The sequence below is a fragment of the Alligator sinensis genome, unplaced genomic scaffold, assembly GCF_000455745.1.
Source record: "Alligator sinensis unplaced genomic scaffold, ASM45574v1 scaffold755_2, whole genome shotgun sequence".
In the NCBI taxonomy this organism is placed as follows: domain Eukaryota; kingdom Metazoa; phylum Chordata; order Crocodylia; family Alligatoridae; genus Alligator; species Alligator sinensis.
Genome location: NW_005841883.1, coordinates 1,704,423 through 1,716,284, shown reverse-complemented (window position 1 = coordinate 1,716,284; position 11,862 = coordinate 1,704,423). Strand labels below are relative to the sequence as shown.

Sequence of the window (11,862 nt, the reverse complement as noted above, 5' to 3'; positions counted from 1 at the left end):
CCTGGCTGCCTCACCTCTTGCAGCTAGACTCTGTTCAGCTGCCCTGGGTCCTAACTGCAGCTTTCTCTCCTCTTAAAGTGACAAGAGACCCAGGCTCCCTGTTACAGGGTGCCACTAAAAAGTTCTCATTTTCTCCAGGCGTGCATGGATGCAGACATGCACATATGCATGTAAAGACTCAAAATAGATGTTTTAATCCTCTCTGTATCAAAGGAGAACACAGTAATTCAGGAGGGGAAAGAGATCTCTTTAACCCCACTCACTTTTGCATGCGTTTCAGTTAAGGTTGGCTGTGAGCTGCTTCAAGTTGTTAGCAACTGCACTGCTTGCCCCAGCTGGCAAAGCCTATAAGTGTTGCCAGATCACAGAGATGCTTCTCTGTATCCCTCATACTCCCAACTCCAGCAGTAGCAGAGGTGTAATATCAGAGCAATGGTACTGGTTCTGCACCACTCCAAGATAGTTTTATGCTGAGGCAGTCTTTCTCTCCGTTTTGGGTTTTCTGATTTTATGGCCCTTTTTGTTCTGATGCAGTGGCAAGGACTGGAGCCACCTTCTTACCACTCTGGACAGATGAACTTTAAGGTCCTGGTAGGTCCTGGTCTGCCTCCTGGCTGCAGCTGGCCCTGGCTCTGGGTAGCTGCTGCCAGCCGGGAGCCTGGGCTGGGGGATAGGGGCTTTGCCTGGGGTGCAAGGGGCAAGCAAAATGGCCTTGCGTGCCATGCTTGCCAGGGGTTGCTGACCCCTGTGATAGAATAAGAATGTACTCTGATTTGCTTTTGAAGTACATGAGTCTTCCGCTCACTGCTGTTTCTAAGATCCTTCTGAATGTGTTCCCAGTGTCAAATTAACTCTCTTGATTATAGTCTTATTTCCATGTAAAGGCAGATTATGGAAATAATGCTATAATATAAAAACCTGTTTTATACATCCTTATACCTCTTCCCCAAGACTTCCTCCGAAAATGTATTGCCTTGCAGATGTTTCTTGCAATATATAATCCCTCGTGGGAGTTGGGGGGTGGAATTATATTTGCAGTTCTAGTGTAAATATTTGTGGGCTCTGGAAGGTGAGTTTTATTGTTCACAAGCATATTAATAAATGTCATACCTTCAGTTAGAAACACTGTATCTGTCAGCTTGATTTAGGCTCATTGAGTACTGGTTCCTCTTTCAGCATCTGGAGGAGTGTGTAGAGCTTAACTATAGCCACTGGAAAACTTGAACCACCAAGAATTTCCTGGGCAGGAGTGACTTCAGGCTGATTGAGTGATTTGGCAAAGTTAAGTTGTGCTGACCAGGGCCCTTGGGGATTTCTCATAATCCCATGTACAAGGCAGAGAGAGTTCTGTTTGTTCCCAATAAAGTGGGAAATAATAGCTGGATATACAATCTAGAAGCTAGGATGATCCCCAGGCAAATTTTATTAAACAAGAACTAAAGACACAGATTTTTCAGGAAGAATTTCTTTAAAATGTTCTTAAAAGTAAATAAAAAAAAGTTAAGGTAGACAAAGAGTCTGAGATCTTGGAACACAAAGTGGAGGGCATTTCAAACTTGCCTCATGCCATCCTTTTATTTCTCTCCTCCTTCACCAAAACAAAGGTGTACTTCTCTTGTAACGGCCAGTATTAGCAGTGTATAGGTTTTGCACAAATGTTTACAAGCCTACCATTTTCAGCTAACCCTTTTGTCAGCTCCATTTAGACCAGCTGTCTTTATTTTCTTGTTTCAGATGAGAACTGAGGCCCTAAAATGCTGGGTGCTGTACAAACCAAGGCAGTCATAGTTCCCAAGGTTTTGTTTACCTTTTTTATGCAGACCAGTCCCTTCTCATTGTCCCCTTATACCAATGATTCTCTTAATGGTGCCATGAGATTCTCTCAAGTGTGTCACACAATATTAGCACCATTAGGTGCGCAAATGCCAACATGATTCACAAGATAAACCCAGAAATTTCATATAAAAATCCATTGTGTCAAAAGCATTCTGACCTGTTGTGGTTTTTTTTCTTCATTGCAACAGACTTGCTCTGTTATTTTTTTTTCCATAGTCAAAAAATTAGTGAAAGCTAAAAGCTGGTGTTTTCCGAGTGGTGCCTCGAATTCAAAAATGTTGAGAACCACTGCCTTATGCTGTTTAAATTCACACTCTCATAATGTTAATACTCACCTTTTGTGTCTACTTATTTCACAATGCACACTTCCAAGTCACCGTTGAACTATTAGAAACTAAGAATCACTGTCTTCTTTGCGTGTATAATTACAAAATAGATCTTTGCTTAGAAAAGTACCTGTATTCTTGTTTTCTCAATGTACATCCTACTCCTTTCAGCAGTCTATTCAACTAGATATCCACTGTAAATTCTCTCTACTTTATCATTTGACCATCCACTAAAATGTAATTTTGGCGTTCTAGACCGACTTTGACATAACTCTCTTCCAGTAGAGAACAGTTTCACAATTTTGGCAAATAGTTGTGTGTCATAAAGTGTACAAAACTGGAGCACATTCAGGAAGTTCATTTAGGGTTCTCTGGGCTTTCAAATCTTTTTTTTAAATGCAGTAGTCTAATTCTTTTTCTCTTGTGTTCCAGCATTATACAGATACCAACTTGAGTCCTTGTCTCTTAATAACCCACACTGGGAAGAACCTTTTTTAAAAGTCTCTTAAATTCCCCAGGGATGGCAGGGATATTCAGGGGAAGGGGCAATACCTGAACTAAATTCTAATACTTTTTAATTGCTATTGTCCCTTTAACACCAGCCTGTTTTTAAACCAGTGGGGGGAAAATGGTATGAATCCTTAGAAGCTTACATGGTTAGACAGAATAATTGAGGCTCTTGCTAGCACTAGGGCTAGCCAGCACTTGCAGTAAAGCATTTTGCTTTCATTAAAGCTCATATAGTACACTGGTATGACTTCTCCTTGCAAGACAGGACTTTTAAGAGAGAACTGTCATCCTAAAGAAATTAATGGGGTGAACCCTGCAGGGTATGCAGCTTTAAATGACAGGGTTGTATATCATGGTGTTGTGTACTTAGCCATATACCATTTGACCTGTCATGCATGCTGGAAGAAATGAAATGATCTATATACAAAAGCTTGGTATGTAAATGGGTATTATTAAAAGACTGAACGGTGGACGTGCATGAATGGAAATTGGGGTACAGCCCCAGCACAGTGTAATGACATTAGTCAAGCTCAGTTATTGCAGTGCTGTTGAGTTTCAGTGCCTGATGGAAAAGGTGCTTGGCGTTCTTGTCAACTACTGTGTATTGCAAAGAAACCCCACTGAGGTGAATGACTTAAGTGCTGGACTGGGGGGAAAGAACAGAGTCCCAGGAGCCTTTATCTTTACTCTGTCCTGGTACAAACATTTGAAATCTTGTGATGAGCTCTGCTGGAAACAAGTAGTTTAAACCTTTATGAAGGCAGCCTTCTGCCAGCAACTTGACAAGGCTCACGAGTGTTGAATATATTAGCTCCCATAGTAATTTGTGTGACAGGTTCCCTTTGTCTAGTATGTCAGGCTGATGACACGCACAGTAATAGTACAGGCTCGTTTTCCAAGGTAACACCCAGCACTGTGTCTGAAAATATGCTCTTTCACTTAGTAGTCCAGATGAATGAAAACTTGCAGTACAGCAATGGTGACTCAGAAAATAATGTATGCCCCCAATGTATACCAAAATAATTGTACACATACCATTTGTTTCAGGTTTTTCTTTGTGCATGTTATGAACAGTCACAAGTGATCCTATGATTGTTTTTGTATGTATTAGAAGCCGTGTATTTGCATGCTGGACTTACCTGGCTGACGCACGATATAACATTAATATATTGTACATACTAATTCCTTAATCTGGAACCCTCTAAAACCAATGTGGCTTTAAACATTTTTTTTATGTTGGAAAGTGCAGATATTAACTGTTCTGCTGTAGACAAAGCCAAACATTTGTTTACCCATGCTATTTTTGTCTTAAGATTGGACTTGAGGTAGATATCGATGCAGTCTTTTTGAGTTCTGTGTCTTGTTTGTTACTCTGAGGATCTAAATTTGTGAAATTGCAGCAGAACTAATAGGAAGGTCGTGTATTATCACTTGGGTTTTTTGTGTGTGAGGCTTGCTTTTATCTTTTGCAGGTGTTAATGTGTTAGCTCTCCTATGCTTTCAAAATAGATTCTCTTTTTACTTTTTGGGGAGTGTTGTGAGAAGTGTTGTTTCCCAAAGTTGCATTTCTGGCAGCATCTGTACAGCATGCCAGTTCTGTGGATGATGAAGAATTGATTGATGCATCCTGAACTTATGCATAGCAAGGCGTGACACTATGGAACCTAGTATTCAAGTCTGATTTAGTTAAGCAAAACATGTGATTTGGTAGGGTGCCAGTTGGAGCACAAGTGCCACATAAGGTATCAGATCAGCAATAATTTCTGCTTATCTGCAGGTTCCTAAAGTTCTGTTGTCACTAGTAGTAACTTATACTGTACTTGCCCATGTATTCTGATAAGATAACTGTTGGAAGATGGGTCTGAATAATAAGGTTCACAGAAGTTTAGGGCTGGAAGGGACCTCGTGAGATCATCAGGTCCAACCCCTTGCTCTGGCCAGGAAAGACTGCTGGGGTCAAATGACCCAGCAGTCTCCTTTTGAAGATCTTCAGGGTAGGTGCTTGCACACATCCTCACTCCCGACCCCTGGGGAGTCTATTCCAGAGTCTGGTGTCATGAACTATGAAAGGTTAAATTAGAGAGGCAAGAGTGTACCTGGGCTAGCCAGCATCCTATAGGTCATTTTTAGTAAATAGAATTTTCACTATATATCCAGTATATGTCCCTGTCTTTATTCTGTCTGAACAAGGGAAGTATTTCTAGGTTTGCTCAGTCTTGCACATTAGCAAAATGTTGAAATGTTAGTTGCAAATACTTCAGTTTGTGTAAGTCCACCTGTTAGTAAAGTATTCCTGTCTGTCTTTAATGTGTAGGCATTGGTATATTTCTTATATCTTGATGCTGGACTCAGTTGAAATCTGCTACTGGCTCAGTGAATTTGTGTTTGGATTTTGGTGTCCTTCAGCTGATTATAGCTGTGGTCAAAATAGTCTTAAACTCCTAATGCTGGGGAAGACCTCTCCTGTTAAGGACTGTGCCCCCAGGATAATTCAAAAACAAGTTGAAGTACTTTGATAAGTGGTAAAGGCATGCGGATCTATTTGGGGTGTTTGAGCCTTAAGCAGAGAATGCAAGCTATCCTGCTGTAAATATTCATGAGCACTGATAGCATCTCCTTTTCCTTTTCTCCCTGGTACAGAACAGACAAATGCAGAAGAAGGCGAAGTTGTGAAAAAGAAGAAAAAGAAAAAAGAGAAAAAACATAGAGCTGAGGAAGAGGCCGCTTTGGCTGAGGAGCCATGCACTAGTACAGAAGTTGAGGTGAGATGGGAATTATTCTAAATGCTTACTGTGGTACAATCCAGGAAGATATTCTTCCCAAAACATGGGGAAGAGGGGGAATATCCATAGCTCTGTGGAGAGGACTGTTTGTTCCTTTGTTCGTTTTATTTTGTAATGTTCGGTCTTGTAGCATACTAGAAGGCTCAAGTTAGAAAGTAAAATATAGGAAATTCAAGATAGTCTCCAAGTAAAACATCTTTTCCTCTTCTTCCATACAATGACATCCCATTCCCAGACTTATAACTCCACCTTCTAAGCCTGGTGTAATGGCCACCTTTCTTTGAGATGACTGGGCAGGGCATCCTCCAGAATAAATGAGGCATCTCTAAATTAGTCAGGATTCCTGCACCCCTCAAGCTGGAGTGCAAGTACATGGTGCTGTGAATCCTTTAGTCTCCTAAATGGTAGTTGTGTGCAGCCACTGAATGGATCTAGCTGCAGAATTTTGAAGTACTAAGTGGATGATGTTCTTTAAAAGGGGATTTTCCTTCCATCTGTTTCGGGCACCCATGCTAGCTAAAGTTGTGAGCTGCTAGTACAGGGGTCAGCAGCGTTTTTGGGCAAAGCTCCAAAAACATCCACATCCTCGACTTGTAAGATGTTGACATGCCAGGAGCAGGTGCGGGGGGAGCTGGGAGAGGCCCAATCCTTGTTGTGGCAGTGCAGCCCTGACCCCTTGCCCACTGTCTGCCCTGAGGTGCACTTGTTGCTGGCAGTGAGTGTGCACGTACGTCATGGCGGGGAAGGGGCTAGTCATGAATGCCAAGTGCCCTTGGAGACTGGGGGGGGGGCACGGTAAGCTCCCGCAGGCGGCCACAGCACTGTTGGGGGGGGGCCAGGCGGGGGGGAGCACTGACCAGCAGTTGGCGACCACCCACAGATGGCGTCAGCCAGTGGCAGGCGCGCGGTACACACGCGCGCGCGCACACACACACACACACACACCCACCCTCTCCACCACCCGGTGAGGGGGCAGGGGGTGGCAAGCAGCGACAGCCCACAGGCGCGTCACCTGTGCCTTTTTACAAGGGGTGCACATGCACCTGTGTGCACCCCCTATGCACCACCAGTGGGGCTGGGGTTGCACTGCCACAAGGTTCAGGCCCCTTGCAGGTCCCCCCACTGTTTACCCTGATGCACACATGCCAAGCAAAATGCCTTTGTGTGCCATGCTATGGCATGCATGCTGGGGGTTGCCTACCCCTGTGCTAGCAGTTTCTCCCACCATGGGGGATAAGACATTTTTGAGAACTATAAGTAGGGACCTACCTAAACCATGGAGGCTGCCTCCACTTTTGCAGTCCTGGCACAGCATCCAGACCATTTTCACAGCACTCTTGAATCCCAATGTCAAGCAGGGGCAGAGCCAAGAGAAGCACCACCGAGGCTGCAACTCCAGCTCCACTGCAGCCCCCAATGGAACCCTGAATCCCAAAATTCTTTATCTTTCTTTCTGTGGCCTAAATCCCACAGCTCTCTAGTACTTCAGTGGATGGAGGAACAGCAACTGGAGAAAAGATTACTTTTTTTAAATCGTGTGTGTTGTGGATCAGAAGGCTTGAGAATGTTGATGATGCAGCCACCTAAATGTAAATGCACGTAATGCACAGTGTAGGCTAGAATTGTAAACGGTACCATTCAGAACGTTGCTGTGGCTGTAGCCTGAGGTACAAACCAGCTCTGGTTCTGCCAAGTTCTGAAATATGTGGCAAAACCTAAATGGCAGATTGATGTTATAGCTGGCAGTTTACTCCCATGTGGGTTTAGGAGGAGAGAGTCTTGTTTTGCAAGTGTTAAATGCCTTGATTTGGTTCCAGGCTTCATCGTGCCCTGTTTTGCATTACAGGAACCCAAGGTTAACAGTTTTGTGAGCGTACTTTTTGAAGTCTTAAGGAAGGAAATGAATGTGATGTGTGTCCCTAATGACTGTTAATGCCTACTAAGCCCCTTCAAACATGAGCCTTCTTCCTGCTTGTGCATACTGCTGTGCTTTGTTATCTGTTCTATTATTGTTTGCTCATATCAATATTTCTGTTTAATTTTCAGAGTTCAGAGAAGAAGAAGAAGAAGAAGAAAATCAAAGAGCAAGAAGACTAAGAGGGAAAATTGAACCCTTTTGGTCTCTGCTTCTCATACTATTCTCTGGAACAGTTTCCCTTAAGTTCTTCTTCAGAACCTTCCTGTACTGAGAGGGAGGGCAAGTGGAAGATGAATTTGACAGCCATCTCCTGTGTTTTCCTAGAACAGAGTATTTCAATTGTCTCTGCTCCTAGGAAGGCCACTAACCTTTTATAATTCCTCTAATTGATGAGGTCACAATATGTCCTTTACTCTTACAGTCATTTCTTGTGATAATAAAAAAACTTGCCTTTTGTATAGATTTTTGAGCCAAGTTTTGTTTTACCTTGTTCCAATTTGTTGGCACATAACTCATTTCTGTAACATTTCTACGTTAATTGAATTATGTTCAGTTTATAACCAGTAAAAGAAAAGAAAATCTGGTATTCTCAACTTTTTTTTTTTTTTTAAGCTTAAATGTTGTTATAGTGATTGTCTATAAAGATGGGTTCAAAACCTGTCATACTGCTCCTCCTGCTCTAACATTGTTGTAAATAGTTATTTATAAGAATTTTGGGAAAATGCATGTATAGAATGGATGAGCTACTTTCTCAGCTATGTACAGTGCAATGGTCATGATAAACGTTTGGAATTTGGAAGTGATGATTACAGAATGACTGACAAGATTGAGATGCATGTGTTTTGAAGTAATAGGAGTTATCTTCCAGATTGTTATTGTTGTCATGACCAAGCCTTAGAGTAACTCAGTTTTTTGCCACTTAAATACAAAGGATCATATTCATCAACAGCCTAATGAATAAGCTAAAAAAGGAAAGCTTTTTCCTATTATAGAATTATTACTTGAGTTATTTCTGCTATTAAATGTAATTATATTAGCATGAGATTTCAGAAGACTAATAGTTGATCTTGAAATATGGAGTTTACAACGGATAAGTAAACTTAATCTTTTTCCCACCACTTAGTACAGATTACTTTTGCTTATAACCTGATGCATTCTTTTTTCTTATTATTTCTATAAGCCATTTTATATTCTTCTTAACCAAGATGACAGGTGCTCTGTCTGGCTTGGAAGACATTTGTTATCTTATGATAGCTGTAGGTTTTTATAATGATTTTCTGCATCAGATAATTTATTGTCCAGCTTTTCCCATTTAACTACATTCATACATTTTAATTGGTTCAATGTAAACAGATATGTTGACTCTCTATAATGAAAATGTTAAACAATTGCTGTAGTTCACCATGTTAGTATAGAAGAGGTAAAATGTATTCCTTTCCCTTCCCCCTCACTGTCTGGAGAACACCATAGTCACCTTTTAAAGTTCCACTATGGGAAGAGGTATGGGGCCCCTACTAGACAGAGCTGCTCAAGAGATGCTCTGATTCAGTATATCAGAGTCCCATTTTTGGCCATATTCCTGTGGGGCGCGCACTGCTTTTCCTTGGTAGGTCAGGATGGGTGGGTATTTGTAAAGCTGGCGTAGCCCATGCTGTTTTTTCACTGTCAAGACCTCAATGCAAATGGAACTCTTGGCCAATACAAATACTGAGAATTTACAGGCCATTTGTTCTCTTGCTGGCCTAGTAAAATTGTATAGTAAACCTGAATCAGCAGACAGGTACAATTATCCATGACAAGATGGAAATCTTGGTTATGATGCCCTTAGTCTCTTTTATTAAAAATGTATTTTCAAATACAAATCGTTACAGGCATGAGGCTTCAATATCCTCTTCACTATTAATGTAATCACTTCCCCAACAGTCTGAGATAAATTATGTATGTGCTGCTCAGGAACTGTCCTAGATAATTCATCCCAATCAGAAAAATGCTATGAACATCTCAGTGGCTAAATACAAGTCTAAGAGATCAGGATTTTTACAAAGATTATTCTATGCTGCTACATTTTTTTTTTTGTTTTGTTTTCCTTAAATCTTATTACTTTTATAATAAGCAAAAATGTGTTTTATCTGTGTTCTTTTATTTAACATGTTTCAGTGAAACATTTAAAAGCCAGGCTCCACCATCCAAGACAACACATTACTGCCAAGTCATGCAGAAAATCTTGGAATTGTTTGGCTCTGCCTTTCCTCCTAGGACGGTGAATCAAATTAAATAGAATTTGCCTTAATCTGTCCCTGAATCCAGGTTTCACCCAGGGTGCCTCCAGATCCTTTGAAGGGTGCCCTGAGATAAGGAGATAACCACAAGAAATGAGCAGGTTTTAGGGAAGAAGCGCAGATACGGGCTTCCTTTCCTGGCCTTTCCCCTGCCTGCATCACCCAGGCCCCTTTGCAAGGATAAATGCTAATAAATCAGTTTTTGAAATGAGGTGCTATTCACTTCACAAAAGGTATGCAGGGGATGCCTTGCGTCTAAAAAGGTTGAGAACTACTGCCCTAAATCTTAAAAAACGCTGCAGGTTTTTATGTAACCATATAAAACAGCATTCTACATATTTTTTTTATTTGGATAAGTGCATTAGCTTGATAATTCTTCTATAATGGTCAGTGAAACTAATAGTGACACCAAACCTATAATCATTGTATTCCAGAGTTGGCATACCTGAATGAAGGTGTTGATCAGTACAGACAGATAACTGACCTGTTTGCTGAAGGTTTGTTTTTTTAAGATTGTGTTTATAATTGCAGAAGTGTGGGGGACTGAAGACCTGAATTGACACAGTCCAGCGACTGGTAGAATGGTTTATTTCTGTAGTTTGGTAATACTGTATGTATATGACTCATAGGGGTGTTGGTAACTATTTAAGGTGCAAGGCAGTGAAGAACTGAACCATTCAATTTTTTACAGTGAAAGATCAAATCCTCAAGCTTTAATTCTTCAGCAATTTTAAGAGGAATTATGCAGGAGGGTAATCACATTTTATAGAGAGCCCATATTATAGATGATTAAATGAAATTATATAGTCTCTGGGAAGGGATTTGAACCACTTCTCTTTTAAGAAAATGGGCCACTCAGCTTGTCTATGTGTTATAAAGTAAAAGGAACCTAAACTAATAACATGGACTAGGTACACCTCAGTACAGAATCTGCATCTCTGTACCTGTCTAAATTGATAACAATTTGCAGGGATCCCACTAGCCTATTCACTCCTAATTGCTATGCAGGCTATTCTATGTAGGATTGAAGGACCATGTTAAATTATTTACTTTTGAAAGTGTCATGAGTGAGCTGCTGTGTCTCATCTAACGGTATCATCACAACAAGAAATTGTATGAGTAAAAGTTACTGACCCAAAAGCATCAGCTGCCCCAGAGAGGGGAGCAGTTTTCAGTGCAATTGCAAGCAACCTTGAAAGTGAATTCTGATTTAGGTTAGACTAACTGATTTCTGTACCCTAACATGCTGTTGCCTTGCAGCCAAATGAAATCTTATGACTTAGGGGGAGACTTACTAGCTTCTCTTGTCCATATGTGGCCCTGTCCTAGGATTTAAAATAAGTTGAGGCAAACCCTTTAAAACTCAATTTATTCAAATTGGTGGCCAACTTCTTCACATGAAAATCCTTTATCTATCTAGCCAACATGGAAAATATATTCTCTCTACCTGCTGGAAAATACAAACTCTGCTTCTTTTTTTTTTTTTTTTCTCTGCTATTAATTTCCCCAAATAACTAAAGCACCCAAAATGACTTGCATCCTTCTTCAGTTGTTCAAGAGGCTTCAGATATCCCTTGGAAAATTCCATCTCTTAGTTTAACTTTATGGAAAAGTAATAGGGCAATTATTTTGCTATAAAGAACTTAGGAAGACTACAACAGGTCAGAATGTTTTTAACACTATGAATTCCCATTTTAAACTTCTGGGTTTATCTTGTGACCCATTCTGCACATGTAACAGTGCTAACGTTGCATAGCATCCTGATCTCAAGGCACCTCTGGGTGCTGCAGCACCCTGGTTGAGAATCACTGATCTAGAATTAGCACCACAAATTTGACGGATGCAAGGCCTGCTCCTTTCTGCTGGATTTGTTACTCTAGCATTGACATGGGAAATGAAGCAGGAAATAAATAGGCAATATATATATTTTAGGTGTGGGTAACTGCCTATTCAGGTGTCAGAATTTAGCCCCCCCCCTCCCTCCCTCCCTCCCTATACATGGTCAGGGCATGATGGGATCTGATGTGCGATGCACACAATCACAGGAGGCATGATTGTGGAATCATACATCAGATCCTATCATGCGTTGCTGTTGGTGCAGGGGGAGCCTGGAATCAGGATCCTGTCTTCCCCCTGCACTGGCAAGTACTAAGCTCCTGTAGCTGGGAGCCCTGTCAGCTGAGCTGGGCTCCCAGTCATGGGAGTACATG

At 41.2% G+C, this 11,862-nt stretch overlaps 1 protein-coding gene across 2 annotated transcripts in view; it reads left to right on the top strand.

The window, feature by feature from the left end:
- The window catches only part of NOP58 (NOP58 ribonucleoprotein), a 47,222-nt gene extending 35,562 nt beyond the window's left edge, over positions 1-11,660 (top strand). Inside the window, exons 14-15 of one of the 2 annotated variants that reach the window (XM_006017658.3) lie at positions 5,313-5,434; positions 7,502-11,660. In XM_006017658.3, coding sequence (XP_006017720.1) covers positions 5,313-5,434; positions 7,502-7,552 — 173 coding nt within the window. In that variant the 3' untranslated portion in view covers positions 7,553-11,660. Of the gene's footprint in view, positions 1-1,734; positions 1,761-5,312; positions 5,435-7,501 lie in introns of those variants that run through there. The other variant, XM_025196685.1, reaches the window with a different exon arrangement.
- The last annotated feature ends 202 nt before the right edge of the window (positions 11,661-11,862 follow it).